The 25989-nt window shown below is 41.8% G+C and overlaps 1 protein-coding gene across 1 annotated transcript; it reads right to left on the reverse strand.

The window, feature by feature from the left end:
* Nucleotides 1-2138: 2138 nt before the first annotated feature.
* Nucleotides 2139-22270, reverse strand: smg5 (SMG5 nonsense mediated mRNA decay factor). The gene is made up of 22 exons (XM_030072173.1): nucleotides 21850-22270; nucleotides 21402-21500; nucleotides 20377-20500; nucleotides 18701-18857; nucleotides 16427-16516; nucleotides 15950-16039; nucleotides 14763-14841; nucleotides 14548-14673; nucleotides 13613-13681; nucleotides 11744-11970; nucleotides 11111-11248; nucleotides 9745-10659; nucleotides 9228-9397; nucleotides 9039-9114; nucleotides 7320-7495; nucleotides 6372-6530; nucleotides 6099-6158; nucleotides 5198-5357; nucleotides 4372-4462; nucleotides 4146-4220; nucleotides 3896-4034; nucleotides 2139-3561 (listed from the first exon to the last, which is right to left on the reverse strand). Exons 1-22 carry the CDS (start codon nucleotides 21912-21914, stop codon nucleotides 3478-3480), a joined length of 3369 nt encoding a protein of 1122 aa, XP_029928033.1. The 5' UTR covers nucleotides 21915-22270; the 3' UTR covers nucleotides 2139-3477.
* Between the last annotated feature and the right edge of the window lie 3719 nt (nucleotides 22271-25989).

Below are 25989 nucleotides of genomic sequence, written 5' to 3' on the forward strand. Positions count from 1 at the left end.
AGTGTACCCACCTCACCAACTACCACTAAAGCCTTGACCCCAATACCACTGGGATGGTTATTAGACTGCACAGGAAGGCCAGGAAATAACATTTTTATTCCTGCTAGGCCCGGCTTGTCTATTGCAACACCACAGACATTATATCACTTTTTTTTTCGTTCAAAAATTACACTGGTTGCACATTTTAAGTAAAACCTTGTTTTGGAATTGGGGCGATGTGAAACAAAAGTACAAAATACTAATGAATGAACAATCAAGTGCCACAGAGTGCATTTCGGGTCAGACAGTTTAGGGAGCCCTACAGTGCCACTGATTCACCCACTGGGGGCCCCAGTCAGTTAATTCACCTGTCTTTCCAGGATAATTTTTTTCTGATGTCTATAATCTAGATAATTATGATCAACATATATGAGGTGGACTCTATAAAGCATAGGAAGTGCATTTTGGTATTTGTAGAGTAAACTAACAGCAGCAAATGACACATCCTTTCCTTGTCTGCAGCCTCTTCAGTATATTATAAGTATATTATTAGGCTATTGCTATTATATATTATTACTGTAAGCTCTAAATTAGCAGGGAAGTCAACATGAATAACAGCCTGGTCCGGGATACCCCTTTCCACGCGACACTGAAAACATGTCCTTAATGGTAGTTTCTCGCGTGGCTGCACGTGGGAAATTACATAAGCATCCAATGGGTACACAATATATATATTTGTTTAATTATTTCGAATGCTTTGAGGGCATAGCCTACCTTGTGTTAGTGCGACCAAACCGCGTTACTGTTGATTTTTATCCATGCATCAATGCAGGACTACACTCTGTCGCAGCCAGAGATGATTGGGAAATCATACATGTTTTGCTCCTGTAAGTGGGAGTGACTCCGAGTAAAAAACAAGGGTCTCCAGAGGAGGAGCGGGGATGGAGTTAAACAGCAGGCGATTCTTAGAAAGAGAGAGACACAATGTTACGAGCGAAAACTACAGAGGAGTTAGATGATACGGAGAAAAGCGGTCAAACCTTTCAGCTTTATGCTGCCGATGGGATCATCAGAGTCTTGAATGAAGGAGCTCCTGCCCGTGAAAAGGGGAGGAAATTAAAAAAACGGTTTGCTTGCTGGCAATGGCAAAATTATTCCATCATAAATACCCAGTCGGGCCGGTTCCTATTGTACCACAGTTACCCTTTCCCTCGGCACATTCCACCACTAAGCGAATAAAAACACTGCATGCCCAATGCCGAAATCCCACCCTCGGGGCAGAGACCTTTTTTTCATTGGATGTGGCAAAGAAAGAAACCTTGTTTTTCACGATCAGGAGACAAGGCAGAGAGCACAAGAGCCCTGGCATCATTAACATAAGAGCAAACTTGGATGGCATTTATCCGGAACCAAATGCATGATATTTTGTAACATGTCTAATGGAGTAAGAATATGAGAATAGGTGCATGCATGTGGCTGGAATGATCAGCCTTTTTGTGCAAAAAAGTTGTTTAGTAAAGAAAAGGAAAACATTAAATGATCATTAGTTACTTACACATTAAGTCAAGGCAGGCAGGGCACTTCCAAACCGCAAGGACTGACAGCTTCATGGATATTTCCTTGGAGAGAAGCACGTATAGCTCAGTCTAAAAAAATATATATATATTTATGATTTGTTCAAACTTCTTCAGTCTCATCACCCGAACCGTCCACAGAAGTATGCAACTCTCCAAAGTTCAGGATCAGTGTCCGACTTCCCACCCTCTCACCCCCCCCCCTAAAAAGTGGGCCTACACGGTGCCAGCCATCTTCTGCTGGGGTGGCACTGATCTTACTGAAAGGGGATTGGTTATTTTCCATCCATGGTGCTGCCACCAGTGAGCGGTGGGCAGGGGGCCCGGGACAGAGATGGCAGACAAAAACAAAAAGGCTGGCACGCAGAGACCTAGTTTGAGAGGTGGCAGCTAGGCCCCCGGAAAAGATGTCACATGGAGAGCTGAGGGCTTGGAGGACAGGTCTTGATTCAGGTCAGTTTAGTCAACCATGAGGGTTCAGACAGAAGAGGAGGAGACAGGGTGCACTGCAACATCAATAATGAAATCAACCTACATTTGCCTGTAACAGTCAATTGGCACTTAGAGAGGAAAGGAGGCAGCCTCTTATGTTGAGTTTCTTTTTATTCAATGCGTGGCCACACACATATACTGTTTTTTTTCTTTGCACTGTGCATGATGGTACAGGTACTATGGAGATGGTGATGGTAGGTGGGATATATTTTAGGAGTTCACAGGGGTCCAAACACAACCCACTTCAGCCTTCACCTGGGAAAGTTTGCTGGCCCCTCTCTCCTGAGTGACTAGCCACAACATGAAGCTGATGGTAATCAGCCCTTTCCCTCATTAACATGACAACTTGACAAATAAAGTCCAATTTATTATTTTTTCTTCCCAATTACTGAAGGACTGGTTTAGTGGAACAACACACAACAATATTCCCTTCCCTTCCCCTAAACATTCTTGCGTATTTCATTCAGCAACAGCTTACAAAAAGCAAAATAAAGTACATAATTTGGGTACAAAAATAAAATCCAAATTAAAACAGGACATGACCTGTCATATTTTTTCTTTTTTTCCTTTCATCTCCTCTTACACAAATAACAATACATTAGTCACATGTCACAAAAGTACACCGCAAATGAAGAAAAAAAAAATAAAAATAAAAAAAAATTTGCCACATAGGAAAGAAACCAATCCCGGAGAAGTGTACATCCGTCGTCCTAAACCCCTTGCAGAAGCCTATGAGCTACGAGACCCTGGTTGTGTTGAGAGGCTGGAAGCTTGGCATGTCAAGGTGTCAAGTGGACAGTGTGTGTTTTCTCTCTCTCTCTCTGAGATTTCTTCATTCATCCTTGTCTTTACCAAACCCAGCCCTGCCAGAGTCCAGCCATTGTGGGCCCTGCGCTCAAATACAGACAGAAGGGAAAGGGAAGGGGGGGGAAGGGGCAAGGTAATGGAAATCCAAAACACTGCTCTATATATCTATATGGATTCATCTGAGCGTGAATGAATGTGTATGTGTGTGTGCGTGCGGTTTCTCTCTCGACACGTATGTACTCGTTTGCTAACATATACAGTATATGCCTGGTTAGGGTGTGAACCAGGGGCACTTCAAAGTTGTGTAGCGTCCCCCACCATTTCCTCACCCTGACCACTAGGGGTCACTCTTTATGTTTGGGATTAGGGGGTGGGAGGTGGGAGATCTGCTGTGTCTTATAGCCCCGTTTCGCCTTTATTTCTCTTCACCTTTTTTTCCTCCACTGTATTAACTTTTCCATCCCTCTAAGCCTTTACTCTTTCCTTTGTTCCACCTTTCTTTTCAGTTGATTTTGCCTTGGAGACGCAGATACACACAGAGCAAAAGAGTGGGAGAGAGAGAGAGGGAGCGAGTGTTGTGATCGATCAGCTGTTCGCAGTGCCGACAGCTGCCCCCTCGGACGTCTCAGCCGATCTCCTTCCACTGCCGGTAAAACTCCACGATGTTCTTCAACTCCATCCCTGCTGCGCCCACCGCCTGAATGGCCGACTGGCATTGGGAGAGAAAAGAAAGGTCAACACGTCTTTGCCCTCATATGATTCAGGCAATTCCTCACGTCAATGCCAAGAAATAATAAACTTTATCTGTACAGCAGTTTACAGGGTTACTTCAAGGATGAAAGCAAAAAAGATCACACAAGATGCATCACCCCTCTGACTGGTGGTGAAGCAGTTTTTTGAAATATGACCTTTAATTTTTTTTAATTCCATTGCTCTAAACTGCAGTAAAGTTAAAGCCTTGGTCATTGCTTTTTGTGGCAACCATCAGCATAATAGCTGTTTGCTCACGCCTGCTGTGTAATAATACGCAGTTAGTGACTGACCTTCATTGCTGCTGACCGAGTACAAAGCTCTTCCACTAAGTGGCCAGTAAGAATTGTCACCATGCCGGCTGTGTCTTCATCTCCATTGCTCTGGGAGACGGTCAGCTGACGACAGCTGTCCACCATCTTATATAGATGCCTAGAAAATAACACACAAAATCACTCAGAATTTAAGACCTATCCATCAGATGAAAACGTTAAATAGCTTTCTCATAAGTGGAAGTAATCCTGGATGTGCATCGAGGCTTACCAGGCTTCAATGTCCTGCCGTTTCAGCTTATCTCTTTCAAAACTTCGCCCCGACTCCTTCTGGCAGCGTATGTACCTGTACAAAAGAGTAGAACAAAAAAAGTTGAACCCTTGGAACTCCTTCAAAAAGTACACTGTTCAATGGTCAAATTACCTTGCAGAAAAAAAAAACAGCATTGTAAACTTCCCTAAAAAAGTGGAGTGGATTAAGGTAGCACGCCACCCACCTGTTGCCTTTGCGAAACTCTGACTCCAGGAAGCGGATGCCATCTCTCGCACCAGCATTTTCCTTCTTCAACATGTCAAGCCCATCAATCACTACAAAAGAATTCATGTAAGTATGTGAGGTTTGGTGCACTTCAGGAAGTAGGTCAACTCATGCCCAGAGTTTTGACATAGTTTGACCTTGTGAACCTCTGGATTATGGGACAGTTGCTTAGCCCACTTGGTGTACCCTGCCATCTGGCCAACCATCCCAAATCATTTTTCACAGAATCAGATACTTCAAAGTAAAAGCATCAAATTCCATTCAAAAAATAAACTCGGATGATTATGTCCTCCAAGTCATTTCATTTCACTTCACCCACAGTTAGGATAACATATGACAAGCGCAGTGCGGGGCTTGACGCAGCCTCAGCATGCGTTCAGCATATTTATTACATGATAGCCAGTTTGACCAGTTTATTTCTCAATTACCTACACAAAATGTGGCTAAGGAAACACCTCCCTACAAAAAGAGAAAGAGTGATATGTGAGCTCATTCTGCCCCCTAGTCTCCACCTCATGTCATGATCAAGAGACAGTGAAGAGAATTAAGTAACTACTGCAGATAAGCCACAACAAAATGATGGGATTCTGATTCTGATAAGGAGAGTCTCTTAATTTGCTTCCCCCTGTGCATGGAGGGCAAGTGTCAGCTGGCTGGGGTTCAGCGTTTTGCTCAAGGACGCTTCAGCAGGATGGATCCTTGCTGATACAGCAGCTTGATCACAGCTGTTAATCAGAGCTTCCTGCTGCCCAGGACACAGAGAGAGGACGAGGCAAGGCACTGACCTGTACGTGGGATGATGATGATGAAACAGCCACTACCAGCCAGCTGCCGGATGAGGTTCAGATGCTGGCAGAGGGCGGCCGTGTCGGGAACCAGGTAGGGAGACATGGATGACTGGGCCTTGGGCTGTTGAAGGCTGCCCTCTAGCTGTGACACCTCCAACTGCAAGGATCAGACACCAAATCAAACCACCAGCTGATAATATGTGATCAATGGATTACACAGTGTGCACTGCATAAGATGTGGGAGTTAGGATAAAAGTATAGCGTAAACCCTGATTCAATACCATTTAAACTGGCAGTCGCTGGGCCAAATAAGTGTCAACTGAGTGCAAGTTATTCTTCACAGCAAATATCTCAATAAAATGAAAATAGGTCCACAACAATTTTCCAAGCTTCTCAATACTTTGTTTGAGCAGTACAAAAGAATCGATACAGCTCAACACCTGAATATTGTGATATATTTTTTGCAGTACAATATAGATTGTCAAAGCCCTTGTATTGATATGTTTATGCACCTCACTTTCACGCAATGTTACGACATCTACATTCTAGTGGTGAAGTATATTTTATCAGTCAGCCCTGATGTTATGCAGTAGGCTGCATTTCAAGCTCTGTAGTCAATTCTGTGCAATACTGTTTTGCATCAAGATACAAATCATACCGTGACCAGTGCACTGTGATGTGTATTATATTGCGAGGTCAGTGTCAATACTCAGCCCTACTTTCTGAGTTATTCCCATACAAATCCTTAAAGTAATCATCTATAATTTCCAGCCCTACCAAACCTGTTTTGGAACCCTTCTATTTTGGCAGCAATGATGCTGCTGTGTATCTTTATAAAAGCCTGTGGCAAGGGTGTTAACAGTTTATGAATTCCATGGATGAGTGAAAATGTTTGAACCTGCAGTCGAAGCTGGGCCATATCCCTCATCAAGCGGTTTCGACGAGCCTCCTCCTCAGCCTGGACATTAAGGAAAGAGACATACAACATCCATGAAAAGAATCATTTGGTTTCTAGTCATTAATTAAATATCTTCCTTATTCACTCAGTTCAGCAGTTATGTAACAACAGCATTATCAGTGTTACAGCAGCCCACGGAGCAGACACACTGACTGAGTGAACACAGGCACCTTGTGGTTCCTCTGGTCACTGGTTCATTTGACTGTCACTCACCATGCGGAACTGGGCCTTGGCCTGCTGCACCAGATTCTCCTGCTCCGATTGGCTGATGCTGGTGAAGATGCCCGCCTCCGGGTTGAAGTGCAGCACGTTGCCCTGGAGATTGGTAAGGAAGTGGCCAAAACTGCGGATGCAACACACTCGCACCACACACTGGGAGTGAGAGAGGAGGGAAAAGGTAGCAAGCAACAGATATTGAGTGGGTTTCAAGAAAAATTGAAAGAGGTAAGAGAGATAAGATGACAGAAGAGGGAAGAAAACAGGGAAAAGAAAAGAAAGTTAGAGACAGTTTAAATGTGGTACATCATTGTGGGATGTACTGTTCTGTTGTCTTGTTTTACAGAGATACCTCACTCTTAATGTACGATATCTCGATGAAGTGCTCACTGTGTGCTGCCTTCAGTCCCTGATGAAGAACGATTTACTTGCAAACCTTTGTGGTAAATTTCTGCTCCAAAATTGCTTGGCATCTCTGTGCAGTAAAACCGTCTGTCAGAGACTGAAGGCTGCACAAAATGATTATTTGATACAAAAATAATCCATTAGAGGTAAAGTATTCCTTTAACATATAAATCTAGATGTTGATGTTTTGTAAACGTTTAAAGGCTTGCATAACCTTGGGTTGCCAAAGGCACTATGTTCATGTCTTGACTACATGTGGGTATCTATGTCTGAACATGCCCCTTGTTGCCTAAATGACTTGGAAGGGTGAAGCCCATTCTATGGTGTGGATGTTTGTGTGTCGCTAGAAGTTCACAGAAAGCGGGTCTACTTAAAAAAAAGAAAAAAAAGAAAAAAGGCCAAAGCCACCATCAAAATTCATTTCTGACTCATTTATACAGTAATGGGTTACCAAGCCATGTGGTGAGACGATGCCTTTAATGTCTTTTGATGTTCTAAAACAACATTTGACCTGAATCCTGCGTGTGTGCGTGTCTATACCTCCTGTAAGGGACTGAGGGAGGGCCTGTGGCGAGTGAAGTCGAGGCGGCGGTGTGCTAAGTTGAGTGCCGGCAGATGACGCAGTGCCAGGTCCTCAGGCAGCAGCAGACTCTGGACCAGGCCAGGCTGTTCACACTCATTCAGCAGCTCCGTCACCTCCATATTCAGACCAAGATCTGCAACACACACACAAACATAGATCATCGTAAGCTCTCTACTTGCAGTACAAGTAAGAAAACTACAGAGGGAGACAAAGATGGGGAGTGAGAAGCAAAGCTGAGCACCAGGAAAACATGTAAGGGATGTGGTTAGAGTGCAGTGATATGGACAAAATTAAAATCATAATCATAACAAATTATTTCTATAGATTATAATGATATCTGCTAACATGTAAAGTCACATGTTAAATGATCAAACCGATGCCAAATTCATTGAGCAGTATGATCATTTAAAGCATACAAAAGTAAAACAAAAAGTCAAATAGTACTTTAATTTCTTTCAGATGTAATTCTGCAAGAGATTTTATCTAGTAGTTTTTATCTTAAGTGGATAACAGAAGGTAACAGAATTGTGTTTCACAGTAACTCAATTGTATTTTCATCACAGTATTCTAATGAAAGTAAATAAATAATATTGAGTTATTACCTGGTCACAAATTCCATTTCAATTTCACACGAGCATTAATCTCAATGGGCTACGAATGACTTTCACTCACACACTGTGCGAGCATGATAACACCATGCATTATCATGGACTTGATTTGAGTCATCGACTGGTGCATCAAATCCAATATTCCTCTCTCTCCTCATTCTTTAAAAGGACATCTACCTGAAAGCTATTGTTATAAGAATGGGGTAGCTCCTTTAAGGAATAGGGCGGTGCGTAACACGTGCATAGGGAGTGTGTGGCTGAGTGAGTGTGAGAGAGCAAGCCGCAGAAAAGTCATGGTGAATGCGAGCAGAGCAGAGGAAAAGGTCAGCAGTAAGGTTGTCAGTCTAGCTACAAATGTACAATATAGGCTACAGTAAAGTAAATGCTGTAAGACAAAAAGTCTTGTCTGTTGTTTCCCCAACTGCTGGAAAAGTGAAGGGGCTTCACTCTTGCAAACATATCTCCCTGCCCCAAACCTAACCTACCATAAGGAAATTTGTGGAAAATGGCAACTGGCAAATGAATTTAAACAATGGTAGCATGAGGCTGCATCATAACAAATGTGAAGGGGTTCTGAAAACTTTCTGAATGCAGTGTATGTCATATAGTGGACATTTTTGTCCATGACATGTTACAGTATGATAAAAGCAAAAAAGTCCCTACTGGTGATGGCAGTGGGAATATAATTATGGTATTTGTACTTTTGTTGTTGTTGTTGTTGTTTTTGTCGTTACTTGAATTTTGAGTATTTTATTTTATTTTATTTTATTTGTTATCTTATCTTCATTTTTGGGGAGGTTTCCTTGAATAAGCCCATTTTGGGTTTTTTACCTCTCCAGCACTTTCTGTATTATTGTTTTTTTTTTTTACAATTATCTATGTAATTGTCTCTATATTATGGTGCAAACAAACAAACAAACAAACAAATAATAAATAAATAAATAAACCTTTACCCTGACTGTTTTAGAATCATCATCTACCAACTGAGGTACATGTGGCATTTTTTTGTGACATCTCAAGGAAGCCAGGAGACATAAGAATAACATCATCATTTGACCAATGACTCACCTGCTTCAAGCATCTTACTGCCATCAGGTAACAGGTTTAACAGCACGGACAGCCGGTTCCACAGACTTTGAGAACTCTGCATTGAGAACATTGCCTTCAGTCTTTTTGCTTTGTTGTAATGAAAACATTCTGTGTAAAATATACTTAAAAATGCAACTGTTAACAAAGTGAGAGACCCTGCCCTCCTACCTGTGCGCACATGAGGATAATGTCTGTGTTTGTCCTTAGCCAATCAACAAAGACCTTCACCACCTGGATGAGTCCCTGCTTGGTCAGGATCTCCAGTCTCTCTGAGAGGGTCTTTTCGCTGCGTACTGACTGATTGCTGTGTTGGCTGCCTTCTGAGTCTGAGTCCAAGTCTAGGTAAGAAAACGACAACAATTACAGGCAAGAGAAGTTTGATCAGTCTCAATTTGAATTCTGTTTCAGATTAAAAAAAAAAAAAAAGTTCTTAAACAGGTAGCCATTAAAATTACCACACAATGAACAATCAGAGTCCAACCAGGGTCAGTGATTCATTGGTAAAGGTGGGGCACACTGGACGACAGAGCATGATAGTTTTTTGGGTGGTAAAAAGTACCTCTGGACAGTAAATTGTGTCACTTTACATGTGCTTGGCTGATGGTCAAAAATATTAAGTTTGGGCGCTGTGAACAATTATTTTTACTGTTAAAATTATTATAAAGTGAGGGAAAAGCTAGGTTACCATTTTCATTGGTTCCGTTGGCGGTACCAGGGCTCATGTCGCAGGGTGAGTCCCCAGGCGGAGGGGGTGTCTCTTGGGATGTGGTGGCAGAAGCATCAGTAGGAGTGGGGGTGGGGTTACCCGAGGATGATGAGCCTTGGGGCCGTAGCAGCATGTTGCTGAAGGTGGGCGCCAGGCGGAAGCAGCGCTTGGCCTGGAAGAGCTGTGAGGACATGGCCTGCAGGTTACTGCTGATGTTGGGGTCACTGCAGGGCAGCAGCGGCCCGTTGGTGGTCGGGGGGGTATCACCATCTCTGTCATCTCCGTCTTCCTTGGGCTGATCTTCACCTTCCTCGTCGTCCTGGTGCTCTCGGGCCGAGTTTTCCGTATCCTCTATGTCTTCCAGGTCAGAGCGCGACTCCTGGCTGTTCATATCTGAGTCAGTCTCTACATCAAAGGCTGTGCCACCCTCCTCTTCCTCTTCCTCCGAGCCACTCTCCCAGCTGCCCTCCTCACCCAGGGGGTCCCTCTTGCTCTCCTTCCCGAGAGAGGAAGAGTTGACTGGGGCACCTGTAGAGGAAGCACCACCTGTTGAGTCAGCACGACCCCTCCCCTCATCAATGTCATCTTCCTCATCTTCATCACTCTCAAAGCCCTCGCTCAAGTCGCTCTCGTCCTCTGGCCGGCCATCCTTGCGGGCACAGCGGCGCCGGCGGAGTCGGGACAGGCGGGTGTACTTCTTCTTCTGCCTCTGTTTCTCCTCTTCCAACTTGTGCTCCTCGGCCATATTGCTATTCTTGGCCCCGACCCTCCCGCACCCATCTTCATCCTTCTCCTCATCGTCCTCATCCTCCTGCTCCAGGGAGCCGTTCTGCAGTGGTCTCTCGTCAGAACGGTCAGTTGGCGGGGCCGACAGATCCCTCACCTCAAGGTCATCTGAAAGAGAAGAAAAAAGCGCTTTTAGTGACCCACTATTACTTTCAATTAGGTTTCTCAAAATTATTTCTTTGAAATGACTTACTATTAACTGCATACTTAAATAGATGTTCCCAATAAGTTTATTCTTGAAAGAGCATTTCAGAGAGAGTTTATAAATGTGTGTAATTTAAAAATATTCCTGAGAGCTAGCTGCAGGTTCTTAAAAGTTATAGGTGAAGAATATCTTGGTAATACATTAGACACTCTACATACTACGGTAGTACTCCCATAGGGGATTAATTCTGACCGCAAAGATAAATGTTTCAATCCCAAAAGGTATTCCTGACAAAGATAATTCAGACCTGAAATCATAATGATCTATGTGGACACCAGCTGGGAGATTAAAATTAGTGTACAGACCTGGGGGTGTTTTTCTTCTTAATGTATGGAGACTGAAATTTCCTCTCACCTGTGTTGTCGGTGTGCAGTGGTGGCACCTGGCTCTCCCCTTCCTCCAGTTCTGCCTGCAGGCGGATGTTTACATGGTTGACCAGATGGGAGAACAGGGCCAGAGTAAAGGCTATAGATGCACTATACTGCTTCGACCCTGCAGGGGAGAAAAAAAAAAAAAACAGGATTTGTTAGTACTAGAAGAAGGACCACCTACTCAACGGATGTCTGCTGTCATAGGCTCTGGTGCAGCCCAACACCCCATGCTTTAATCCCGACAAAAATATCCTGACTGAATAAAACAAAATAAAAATAAAAATAAAAATAAACAATAAAACAAGTTGTCTGCCTGACGTTTGTTTTGCTGGTTTAGTTTGGTTCCCCTAACAGACCATAACCTTAATTGACGTATATCAGACACACATCAGATCAACCCCCTTACACATTAAAATATTTAAGTTCAACTTCAGGTTCAAGTTCATTTATTCACCACAGCGGAGAGCCCAACACTCTCAAGCCCGCTGGAACAATTAAATCATCTGAGCCTGAACCGACGTGATCGGGTGAGCCTGACATGCAACAAAAACACACACACACAGTCACAATTTTGACAGACCTCATGTCACACCATCACCACTCCACGAGCACTGACCTCCTCTCTTCAGGCTGTGCACCACCATCAAACAGGTGACAACCATCTTGAAGACCAGGCTGTCGGGTAGCACAGGGCAGCTGCTGTCAGTGTGCTGCTGCTCCTCCTCTTCCTCACTCGGGGAGTGATGAGCACCTCCATGGGCCGGCGGCGGCAGGTAGAACAGCACCAGGTTAAAGTCCTCCAGCACCGACTGGCAGAGTGATGTCAACTCCGTCTCCATCAGGCTGGAAAGAGGGCAACATAATGAAGATATTAACATTTTCATATTAGTTTCTATTAAGTATATTACGTATTTTCCTCTATCAAATAACTGATTTTTATTTTGGGGCGGTTACAGATGCAGAACATTTTTGTTTTTTGTTCTTTGGAGCACAAATTTATGAATTTTATGAATCCCGTTGACAATTAAAGGTGCACTACACAAAATTGCTATGGGTTGATTGACATGAGGACATTTAGACCAAACTGACAAAAAACAAAACAAAACATGGAAATGGAAACATGGAAACCTCCCTTGCTTAAATCGACCCTTAAAAATTCTGCCTAGTGCAACTTTAAGTATGATTTAAAAATATACATATAAAATTAAGTTGCAGTACCGGGATAAACTATTGTATACCAGTGTTTTCAACTGGATTTGAGCCATAGATTTCTTACATGTCTTTCAGCACCTGACTAAATTCCTTGCTACTGTGGCTGGATATGAAGAAGCTATGTCAATGATGAAAATATGAAAGTAGATCTAAAGACAAATATGCCACTACCATAAACTGTGGGATGAGACGTGCACCAACACTGATTTTTCAGAACTAATATGAATACAAAGTACTTCAGCCAACAGGAGTGCCAACTAAGTGCCACTTAATTAACTATCATTCATGCTACCTAGCTCTGGCAATTACAACAATTAAAGGAATCACTGATTCATTTCGTCAAAACATGCACTGAAAATTGTGTAACAATACTCAATACCTGCCACTAAACATTTAAAAATGAAACCCATATTGATGAACATGTTGCAGTTGTTGAATTAATACAATGTACAGCGTTCCTCTGTGTTCTTTAACAGTGGTGTGCCACCACAGCAAGAAAATTACAACCACTGCAAGAGAAAATGAAATTAAAGTAAACACTGTAATTTAGAATTAATGGCATCTAAAAGTAAACTAAGTAAAGTCCAGCTGCTTAAGAAGTAATGGTTATATGATAATTAATTAAATTTTTAGAACCTCAACTTTAACATAACTTTAGACCCAAACAGCAACAGATATGGGACAAAACTGGAAATACTGGCCAGAGCAACACTGCTATAGATTACAGAAACACAAATATAATTTAAAAATCCTGATCATGCTAGATATTTATAGCAACAATTATTATTCCTTCTTTACAAAAATGACAGCGACAATTTTATGCTTTTACTTTGAGGGCTGGATGACCTTATTTCTGGTCTGACTGGTTTGAGGGAACTTTTTTTCTCAGCACTGCCAGACACCTTAGCTTGGCTCTTTGTTTTACTGTGATCAAAGAATCCTCTCTCTGTAGACACGTCTCCTCTCATCAGACAAGCATTTTATTGCACCAAAGCAAAGCTCATTACAGCGCGGGTGTCAGGACAGCTTCATTCGCCAATCCAAGTATCCGAATATTTGGGAGCTGGATCGACACAGATTCTGACACTAGACATCCTGTATAACTCTACAAGGAATGTGTTCATACAGTTGATGAGCAAATAAGTTTAAAAAACAAAAAGGGGCTATGGATCAGGTGCATAAACTGTAAGAAAATTTCAACTGTGGTGGTAACAGAGGGAGAATATAACAGTGTGAGGTAAGAGGTGATGTGGATAAAGGCACAAGCCCTCACCTGTTCTTGGGCTGCAGCAGGCTCTGGAGGTACATGAAGCTTACCAGGAGTCGCTTGATGTCTTTCGATCTGAGGAAAAGGTCGTGGAAAGTTTATGATATAGCAGCACTAGTGATTTTCAGGGCCATTTCACACAACATCTGCTCGTTCATATGAAGAAAATACAGCTCATGGCTGCCCCACTGGATTCCAGGTGGGGTTTTTTCTCTTTCTACACATGATAATTTGGCAGAAGCATCTTACTGTTATGAATGTCCTTCCTGAGACTCAAATATACTCATGTATAGAATAATAAATGAAAGTCTGTGAATCCCTTGGGCATCTACAGAAATATTTTGTACCAAGAAATGCTTATCTAATTAAAAACAGCTTTTCTTAACTGCATATTTATGCATTCCATGTTTTACAAGCAACTGTGAATGCAGTAAAATTAAAGGGAAATACAACAGATGGAAAAAATAAGTTATCTTCCTCTTGTATTAGATAAATCAAGTAAGTATGCAGAATAAGGCGGCCAATATGTAAATATGAAGTTAAGCTCAGATGTCAGAGGTCAGATGCTGGGGGAGGAGTTTATGCAACACTCAAGCAAACACAAAATCTGGTCAGCATGGTGTTATCCATGCAGGTGAAAAAAAACCAAACAAACAAAAAAAAAAAACACTGCACCTTTCTCTGACAAGGCACTAGTACTGCTATGTGAGGTCAATTGTTTCATTTTGTTATTGCACATCAGTTTTAGCCAGTCATCAAGATAATTATCTTTAAATTGGTTGCTGAATACTGTATCTATTGAGACTAATCAAAAAATGCTCCTTCTTTTCCTACACATTTTGCGTGGTACAGGTTTTCCAAGGCCTGGAATTTATTTCAGTATTTTTCCTTTGTATCTTGAGTTTCCACACCTGGGTGGAAATTCTGTGAATTCTCCTCACCTTTGTCGAGAAGGAGACAGCTTCTTCATCTCCTGCTTCTTCACTTGGTGGTACATCTTGGCAGCTTTATCAAAGAGGCGTTTCAGGTTGCCGTAGGCACCCTCAAAGGGTGTCTCTGATTGGATGCTGGCACACGCAAGAAATGAAATGCCTGTTTAGACTCGTCCCTTATGTGCTCAGGTTCAATGAGTGCATATGCAGAAGCCATTTCTCACCAGCGTAGGTAGTAGTAGGTCGCCTCAACATTGTAGAACTTGCTCCCTGCCAGTGTGCCCAGCTGATTAAAAGGCATTCCTGTTGACAGACAAGGGAACAAGTCAAAATTCATTTACTAAGAGCAACTGAGGGCTTTCAAGCCAAAACTCCTCATGATCACTACTCAAATAAAATAATAAAAAACAGCATATGATTAAATGCTGCAGTGCTGTGAACTGTGACAGTGAGATATCAAATGCCTTCAATACTACTAATAGAAATTTTCACTCATACCAAAAAGTCCAAAGGAACAGACCTTAAGTCTTTCAACTTGACACTGAGACAATGAGTACAGTTAGTATTGTATCTACATCATGTGTGATGCTTTGAAATGAGTAAGTTAAGTCTGATGTTTGTTCTGCTTGCACACTGGCAAAAAAACCCCTCAGATTTGAAATGGTGACCCAAAAATCCATCTACAAGAGATATGACAAATCTGAACACCACAAGAGCCTCATTTAGAGTGACACCCTGAAATGGCATCTTAAATTTTTAATGAAGCTGTGCTATCACAGGATAAGAGTGCCAGGTTATGTACAACTATTCTTTAGGCAAAAAAAAAAAAAAAAAAAAAAATCACACAGAACTAGCCAGATCTGAGAGCCATGTCAGAGTAAAATGCCTTCTACTGGTTATAAAATAAATAAATGAAGACATATATTTACATTAAGCAGTGAACCCACTAGACCTCAAATACAATTCTGACCAGTGTACATGGTGAGCATCCAGTTCTTTTCTTCCCATCCAGTGTTTATACCTCCATAACAAACAACTCAGTCAAGGATGGTGAGAATAGGGAGAACAGAACAAGTGTGCTCAAATGATGTATTTGCTAACTAAATACCACCACTCTTACATGGTTATGTGATAACATATAGTACAATATCCATGATTAGCGTTTGTCAGTGTGTTTAGTCAAATATTTCCTTCCTTTTTTCTGTTGAACAGCTGATGTAAACATTTCTTCTTGTTTTGGCATCACATGAGATTCTCAACACATCACACAACATTTACACAACTTTGTGGATGCATAATATGGTAATCCATTTTGCAAAGAAAACACACACTCTGTGACTTTACCAGGTTTTGTATTACCGTGGGAACAACGGCGTGTCATGGTAAGTGGTTTTACGTTACAGTCACTCACCGACGTGTGGCGTGACAGACAAGGCCTGGTGGTAAAACCTCTCTGCCAGCTGCTCAGCCTCCACTCCGGCTAACTCGTTCTGATAACGGGCTGCAGAGGAAACAATGTTAGCAATAAAAAATACTAACCACGAGAGAAACGGTTCCTTTAGTTTATTCTTGCACACAAACTCTATACTAAAGCCCAAATCCAAAATGTAAACTGAAGCCCTAATGTGTAATTAAAAGGGTGCAGGCAGAATTATCATTTGTTTCGGCCATATTCTTTGAAATACTGTACTGTATGCTCAAATTGCAAATAACTCTCAATTACACAAGTCTAACCAGCAAACCAACTAAACAACCCCCTCCTGTTAAACCCTATTGCTAAGCCAAATTTTCCCACGCTAATTGACACATGCATATAGGGCTGTCTCACACCTCTTCTGGCAGGGAACAGAGACAGATTAATTGCATATTCTACTATCCTGTGTATTACCTAGATCTCCAAGGTAGACCAGACAGCGATGACAGGCCATCTGTGCCCACTCCATCTCCTTGGGGGTGGCTGTTACTGGTTTCTTTCGGCCTGCCGGGAAACATTGCACATTGCATTTTTACATTTCCAGTGTTTAGCTGATGCACTTACCCAGTGACTTACAATGATGCAACGAAAGGGCAAGCTGAAATTCCTACACTGCCAAACAAAGTGCAAGCAAACAACAGTGCGCCAACAGCAAGGAGTCCAAGGGTCAAAACGACAGCAAGCAGACATTATAGAGAAACATATTCCTCTGCCTCTAGAGTGCTGGTTTCAAATTAACAGAGCTGCGTAAAGAAATAGGCTAAATTAAAGACAGACACTTTTTTGTAAGCACCAAGGAGGAAAATGAGTATTCCTTTTATTTCTTGAAGAGATGAATAGTGGAAGAACGGACTGCAGAGCTCATTTATACCTGGTATTAGGGCTGGGAATCATCACTGATTTGCTGATTCGACACAATTTTGATTCACACGTTCATCACGATTTAATTTAATTTTCGATTCTATATTCAGTGGGTTAGGGATTGTCTTGGGGTTTCAGTGAGAATACCATTTTTAGTTAGTTACTGCTATTGATGTAGTTAATGCTTCACAAATGAATGAATTGACGCCAACCATACCTAGTATTAAAATGCAATCTTCATCTGGTTATTCAGAGGTGTTCTATCGCACTGAGATCAGATCTCAGATAGGTCTGACTGCAAACTGTACAGAGGGTCTGCGTAAATGAGAACAAATCTGCCCACAGGGTAGACACGTCACCACCACACCTCCTGCTCCAGTCAGAGAGGAGCCTTGCTGCGGCAAAGGACAAGTAAGTACTGGCTGTACAGTAACATCACCCCTGTGACGCCACACCTCGCTGTTTGTTTTTGTTGACAACAGAGAGACTCATATTCACCTGCTTTGCATCATGCAAAGAAACAATGATATCCCATCTCAAGGTGAACAGAAAACTAACAAATACCAGGTATGAATGCAAGGTGTAATTAGGGGTTGCATCCAGATATAGATCACCTTAAGACCAGGTCAATATAATGTTTAAAATTTGGATGGTTTTAGGATGTTTCTTTCTGGTTTCACTATTAAATCCAAAGCTTTTTTTAAAAACCTTATAATACCCATTTAACAACAAAATAGACTCAAGAAGTTCAAACATGTGCCAAAAAATAAATGTTTAGTGTGTACGGGTCTGTGAATTTAACTTAATTATTCATTAGAACAGTGTGTATAAGAACCAATCACCTACATTTCAATGGCACCCATTGCAACATTTGAATGCCTCTAAACACCATATGCTAAAACTAAAAGTCTCGTTTAACTTCTGTGTCTGAGACAATTCAGATTAAGCCTAAGGACAAGCAGACACCCTGTTCAATGTGTGTGAATGTTATGCATCATTCTCACCAGAGGGAAAAAAAAAACACTCTATCCTGCCAAGGATGCTGTGAAGAAAGGGGAGGGGTGTTCTTACCATGAACATGAGTCTATCTGATATCTCTCTTTATGAAAACTGTGCTTTGGGAAAATGGTGGACAACACTGACTTGTATAACCGAGTTTAAGGTTTTTTTTTTTTTTTTTATAATGTTTGGTGTGCAGTGTACATTTTGCGTGTATGTGTGTGGGTGAGAACAAGTCAAAAAGTCAAAAGTATGTTTTTTTTCAAACACTGATGTCCATCTGGTCCATTCTGAGAAGGCGAATTTGGATGTCAGTGAACGTATTTACTGTCAACAAGTACTGCCGCAGTAGCCTTATGACGGCTCCTGCGCCAGAAACAATTTGGTTTTAATGTTAAAGCTGTTACAAGTTTGCTTCAAGACCATTTGATTTCTGGATTGGACTGTGATGGTAATGAGTTCAACCCTGCGGTATGGATCACATGACAACAGTATCGTGGTAATGCGGTTATTGTCACAGCCCTATGTCTGCATACTTGAAACAGATTTTTTTCCTTCACAAAAACAAAAAAGGGATGAGACTGCATGTGTGAGAAAGAGCAACGACAGCAGATGAGGAAAAGTAAGTAAGTATTAAGGAAGTCAGCACTGAATTTGAAAATGAGAATAGAATATGTGACAGCATAATTACATATGGGATAAAGGATGTGGAGATGCTATGCAATTTAATATTAAGTTAGAGATTTGGGGCTGTAAGTGCATGTGTGTGCTCTGTGTCTGTATCTGTGTGTCTGTGTGAATGTTTGCGTTGTGTTTCGGAGGTCTGACCGATCAGCGGGTCGGTGACGTGCGTCCAGTCGATGCAGTCCTGCAGCTCCAGCTGATAGTGCGACTGGATGTAGAGCAGCAGGTGCTGGTAGAAGCCCACGCCAGCAATCAGGTGTGTTCGGTAGGCGCACTCCAGCGCGCTGCGGCTGTGGATGTGCTGCAGTGCAGGAGAGGGGTAACAGACAGGGAGGAGAAAAGGACATGTGAGGTAAGGTCATAATAACCAAAACACACTTTAATTATGCTGGGCTTATCAAAGAAATGTCTATTAAACTGGCACAAAAAGATGGAATGCTGAAGCACATAAATAAATGTCATCACTAGAGAAGGGACTGCAATTGTGAAACATTTCATGTAAAAGAAAAGTTGTTCAAATTTAAACTATAAGAAACAATACAAGATTTAAAAACTTGGCAAACTCATGAATTTTACATTAGAGCAAGACGTTGAAAAGGATGTTTTAAGAACTGATTTCATAATTTCTTTAGACAGAGCATTCCATAGTCCAGACATGCAAATGGTAAAGTGTTTTAGGGAAATAACTATAGAAGAAAAAGAAACATTATGCAAGAATTTCAATTAGAAGGTGTTGCATGTCAAACACAGCTGACATTCTTAAAAAAAAAAAAAAAAAAAAAAAGGAAAATTACATCCAAGAAAGCCCATTTCTGGAGGCATGCTGGAAGTCTGTAGCCGTGTAAGCTGGACAGGTTACTGACTGCATGGTAATTTTCCCTAAGAGGATAATTTTTGCAGCAGTTCCCTGAACTTAGAGTGGAATGACGTATGAAAACTTGTACTTGGTAAATAATTTTAACTGAAGGAAAACTGATTTCTACCAGCAGCCACTGGAAGTCAGATGCACCGGGAGTTACAATGCAGGCATACAATATCAACAAATACTTATTATCATTATTACTATTTCTACTTTTTAAATTGTCTAGTTCCAAGATTTGTTATTTGTTTTATTTATTTTGTCAATTGGTGTCATGTTGAATGGCTGTAACCTGCTGTATTATGTTGCATTACATTGTTTATACAATGGAAAACACAATAAAAAACCTGAATTACATTATCAACAAGTACGACCGCCACTGATCACCAATTCAGCTGATGCTCTCATCAACTCTGAATGAACCTCCTTATACAGATGTGAAGTTACTGGCCACATCAGAAACTGTTCCCAGCCTCCCTAACCTGCGTTTAATGCCAGATAAACCTTTGTGCAATAATCTCTAAAAACTGCAATCTATGGCATAGAGATTTTAAAGTGACAGACAGATTAGTACTGCTATAGCAGTATTCCTTCCAACATGTGATTGTAATACATCCACCAAGTACTGCACCTTAATTCCCCTGTCCCATCCGTTGCAACACCCTGTTGTTTTAGTTTCACTTTGGATGCTCACGTTCCACTTCATTTTTTTGGAGCAGCACAGTGCTGGTGTTGTGACATGGAAGGATTTTATGGACCAAACTTGGTGAATGTATTAGACTCACACAGACCAGCAAATATCACTATATGGGTATGAATCCAAACTATGCCTTTAAATACCTAAGTTATCTTAGATTCACACATATTTGGACTTCATTTGGCAGGGAGGCAGTGAAACCAGCAACCAGAGGAGGAAATGAAATGAGCAGCAGTGTATCATCCACAGCTACAGGCCGGTTACCTTCTTGTTTGTCTTGATAACCTGGATGACCTCATAGTAAACTTTCCTCCAGAGAAGTTCCTCAGCCTTGCGACCGTAGTCGACGGGATGGAGAAACATCAGTTTCACACACAGCTCCCTCAACCTAAACACACACAGATAAACACACAGTCACAGCCATACGTTAGGGAGAGCTTGGTTTCAAAAGTGGAGCAATGACTCCTTGTAGTTCAACCCCGGTTACACAGGAGGAGGTGGGGCTACACAGGAAAAACAGTAGGAGCAAACAAACTCATCCACTACTCACAGATGGCCATGTAGACCACATAGGCCTATGTTTAGTTCAGTGGAACAAACTGTCTTTTTTGGCCTGCAATGTTATACATTCAGCCTCTAGCCATTTGGCATCCTTTACAGCAATAAATGCAAAAAGAAATACTGGTGGCATACTTAGTCAGTTAGGCATTCCCATTATTCATCAAAATGGCCTGTGTACTGAGGTGACAACAACCCCAAGCTCATTTACCACCACACCAATGTGTGTTGCTTTGTGTGTAAAAGCACTGACAAGCTCATGCTGATATATTTTGTTTGTGCAGGTATGCATTTCTTATCTGTCATCCTCTTTTCCTCTAACATATGTCACCAGAATTTGTCTTCCATGCATCAGTGGAGAGAGATTAATGTGATAGTCAACAAAAGCATCACCTTCACCTTGCACTGGGGTGCCCAACTATTCCTTTTGCAGGTGAGGCACAGTAAATGATGGCATGTCTTGAGCATACAGAGCCCTGCTGTGTACTGTAATCTGATTTTCTTTGTTCTTAAGAAGAGAATGTTGCACTATCTGGCCATCAGAGACAATCACATTCATCAGAAAGCAAAATGAGGAAGCAGCGCTCAAGCTCTGTGAAGGGCTGGAGGTGAGTAACAATAGAGGAATTCACAAGTGTAACAATATGGACAAGAAATGTAATGACGGCATCAAGATGTCCTGTAGCTCAAAGGTACACAGCTCCATGTCACGTGCCAAAAACTGAACGTACTTGTTGCGAAGGCTGATGTTCTCCGGCTTGAAGACCTCTCTGTAGGACGCTTTGCTGCCAATGATGACATCCAGCTTGTGCACAGACTCCACCACAGCCCTGGAGCCAACAGACACAATTAGACATCAGCCAAATGACATGACTGACAAAGTGAGCTCAATATTGTGTAGTCGACAATTAATATCAGGCGCTAACTGGATGCCGTTATGGTGGCAAATTTTCAGTTTCATTTACGTGCCACAAAGGGATTACAAGCACATGTAATGATGTAGAAAGCTCACGCAATATAAAACCATTAACTCCTTTCTAGCCAAGTGCTCCCATCAGTCCCTTCTCTAGTGATGACAAGCACTGTTTGATTGGCCAGCGCCACACAACACAACAACGTTAAATTGACGTTAGCACCTTGGTTAAACCAACGTTGGGCAAAATGGCCTTGCTAACTTACCTGTAAAGCCGCTTGATGAGAAGGACTTTCGCCTCTGGCTCGCTATCCTGCCCAGGTCCACTCATATTAGCAGCTGGCTAGCTATTTGATCATACGCTCCGGCGATTCCTGAAAGCCTCCGAGCCCACAGTTGTCACGGTTGCTCGGTCCTCCGTCCCCGGCAGTGACAACCGTGTTGATAGCTAGCTACCGTTAGCCGTTAAGCTAACGTTAGCTTTCCTCCTCTACCCTCCCAACCAAAGTCTCTTTCGCTTCTTGTGTCCTTTGGCAAGACCCCCTCTACCCATCCGTTCTGTAAACCGAGTAGAAGGGGGTGCCTAATAATTTATGATGTTCCTGGTCAGCTAAAACGCTCTGATATACTTCTTGTGTTGTTCCCAGTTCCAGCCATCACTACGAAGGCGGCCATTATTCCTCTCAAGCAGTGACCGCCTGAATATCGCGAGAGTACAGGGCGTATTCACGAGATTGCGCCGCGGGTTGCCAGGTCTGTTGTAAATCCCCTCTTGTGCGATACTCAGGGTAATGATAAGCTTTTCTGCCTCCTTTTGTTACCCTGTGACTGAAACAGTTGAGATACATTATTTTTGCACGAATAACCACACAACACTTATTTTTTATTCACATAATTATGTCTACCAGGCATAGTGTGTGTGTGTGTGTGTGTGTGTGTGTGTGTGTGTGTGTGTGTGTGTGTGTGTGTGTGTGTGTGTCTGCAGCAATCTTGCAAAATACTTCTTTGTGCACAATTAGGACTGTATGACGAGGAATATCTAAAACCCTGACCCTAAACTATCCTACTCCCCTACTTCTGCTCTCTCTCTCTCCTTATTTACTGGCTAAATCGCTCGACCAGTGCTGCACTTCTTCTCTCTTTCTTCATACTTCTGAGTCACTATACGCCGCTCCCTCAATTCATTCACAATCTAGCTTGCTCCACCTGACTCTCTCCCTCTCTGTATCTTCGAATAATACTGGGCCTATCAGGCTTTTGTTTTTTTTATCCTGTGTTTGCTCCAGAGCGTGCATTGCATTTTTTTGGGTGGGTTTATAAAACACACTGCTGATGGAAAAGTCAACGTAACGCAGAGCAGACACATGAGAGAGACCTTAGTAGTAAATTTGAATTTTGTTATTCTAAATTGCTGTGAAAGCCATAGGTTTATGACCTCTGGCAAATAGGTTACCGCCAACTGGTATAATATATTATTAAAGTGGAACATACTGAAACAAACAAATAAACAAACAAACAAAAAAAGCTAAAACTGACTGGAGTTTCTAGTGCTGTCTATAGTCTCCCAGGCCTTTATCTTACCATGAAAGAGGTGTCCTCAGCGGTCAGCACCATGTGTGCACATGCAAAAGGCTTTCAGAGATACAGGCCGCGCAGCGAATGTCACCCTGAAGCTTTCTATTGTTATGCCCGAAAACTTTCTGCCTTGTGGCTGCGTTCGCAACAAAGGCAGGTTTTGCTTTCATGAGAGGGTTACTTGATAAGTAAACGGTGACTGAAAGTTAAACTCTCAAAGCATGCAAATTATTTTGTAAATTTCCCTTTATCCACCGTGCACACCCACAGTTTGAGACACCATCCTCCACACGGCTGCTCTTTTTATTTTGTGATGGTGTTCGTGCAAAGATGCCTCTTCCAAAACGGGGTGACCGGATAGGCCAATTAACTTCTCCATTTTATTCAGGGAGACAAAAGACAGGCAGAACTGCCTCTGTGATGTTTGCGAACAAACATAATCGGGCAGACATCATCTGAGTGGTTAACGGCTGCTTTGGATGCTTGAGAACTTGCACAAAGTAGTCGGCGTAACCGATAAGGTGAATACCGGGTGTCTGCCTGATTAAGTTCATTGGGAAACATCACAAGACTATAGTTCTGCCTGTAATTTGTTACCAGTCACTCAGTATTACTTCACCTATTTTTGAAAGCAAACTGCGTCCATTACAAACACACCTACTGTGCAAGACATCCAATATTTTGTATATTAAGGCTCTCATGCTGTTTTATTTTGTTTTAAGACCTGTATTTCATTTGATGATTTTTCTTTTTCATTTGATTTTGGCAATAATATAAACCATACCTACTGAAAACCTAAGCTTTATGTTGCGCTGTAGTCTGTAAGTATGTGATGGGACACTTAGATTAGAAATCAAGCTTTACTGTGTTAACGTACCACAGGTAAAGATCATCAGATGTTCAAAGAGTGCAATCTCTGTGTGGTGTTCATTTGTGTCATAATACATTTAATAATAATACAACTTAATAATCCGCAAGTTTTCTCGTTTGCATTTACAAATGAGTTGTTATTATTATTGTACAATATTCCTTATTACTTTATAACTTAGTTACTATATTACTTACTACTATATTACTTAAATATAACTTAAATATAAGTCTTGTGAATCAATATGTTTCCATCATTTCCACAGGGTTCAAACAAATCAGAAATGGTTGTGCTTTGGGTTTAAAGTGATAAAGCTGGACAGGCCACTAAAGCCTCCATGCTGTGTTTTCCTGACAGTTGCTCTCATATCGCTCGTGCTCACTTGTGATCAAAAGTGACAGTGGACAATTTCATCTTGGTCGTGGAAAGCGAGGTGAACCATTCTCAAGTGTATCTGACAGATAGTGTGCTGAGCCAGAGGTTATTTTTCTAAGGCAGGCAAACGTGCAGAGGAGACTAGACAGATAATTATCAGAGTAATATCCTCGATCAACACACACACACACACACACACACACACCATGTGCAGTGCTGACATTCTGGCTATGTGTCTCACAGTTCTCTGGAAATTCGGATGAATTTTAACACCATAGTGTGTGTGTGTGTGTGTGTGTGTGTGTGTGTGTGCGTGCATGTATGCATGCAATATTATGTTTCACTTGCCTCACTGTCTGCTTGTCTATCATCTACTTCTGTCCTCCACCGAACAAAAGCAAAACTCCTTGGAAATCTGTCCACAATAGCATCATTTAATGGTGCAGTGTGAAGTGTTTTACTGTCTGAGCAGGAAAAGGACACAGCCAGAGACTTGAATAGGAGGAAATTAATTCTATAAATGTCGCTGCAGTTCCTACTGGTCACCAACAGAGGTCGATAAAGCTCATAAGTTACTTAAAATGTGATAGTTCCCACTGGATTGAAAACTCCACGGCACTGGGCATGGAGAGCAGTGGGATAGAGATTGGGGGCTTTTTTTTTTTCCTAGGAGGATGATGGAGTTTTTTAATCAATCATTACGATTCTGTAGAAATGAACTAAAGCAGAGCCACAAAACATCCAGTGACATTCATCTGCATTTTATTTTTAACCTTTTCAAAAAAAAAAAAAGGACTGGTTGATTTCACGCCCCAAAAACATCAGCAGTTACATGCACTTTGTCTTTTCTCGCAAATAATAGTAGTTGGAAAAAAAAAATAATCATCAGAATTTCTGATCCTTTTAGTGCCCCTTTAAATGCACTGTTAGCATTCAGCCACCCCAAAACGTATTTGCTGCCAAGGTCTCCAGTAAGCTGAGCTGGTTCTCTCATCTCTGTTTTAATTCTGTGTTCATCGCCTGAACCTTTTACTTGCCCTCCTATTGTGCTAAATTTTTTTGCACTTTCCCTTCTCAGTAGTTGTCAACCCACTAAGGCACTGCATGCAAGTCAGTGTAGGAGGATGAGGATAATTACAAGCTTGCTATATTCAGTAGTGTCCCCAGTTCCTGCCTCCCATACTCACTCTCAGCACGTTAGAGAGTATAAGGAAATGATCTGCCATGCCCACCAAAAGATGCATTAGAGTCCCGAGCCTCAGAGAGAAAGAGGAGGCCCCGGCGAACAAGCACTGTGATCGAGCCGCAGATCACCAGAATTTCATTTACATCACAAATCCATAAAAAGTTAGAGTGAACGAGGTTGTAAAACTTGAAAATGTATCTTTATATTGTAAAGATGGTCAGAAAGACGTGACTTCCACTTGCGGAAATTGTCCCACCTTCCCAAATCATTTATCCTGCGATGAGGTTTAGGATTTTTGACTTGTCAGAGGAGGTAGTTTCCTTCCACAAATGGCATTTTATAACCTTGGCATGCTCTGAGCCCGCACACTTTGCATTATATGTTAAGCGAGCAAACACAACT

Source organism: Myripristis murdjan, chromosome 16 (assembly GCF_902150065.1).
Source record: "Myripristis murdjan chromosome 16, fMyrMur1.1, whole genome shotgun sequence".
Classification (NCBI taxonomy): Eukaryota; Metazoa; Chordata; class Actinopteri; order Holocentriformes; family Holocentridae; genus Myripristis; species Myripristis murdjan.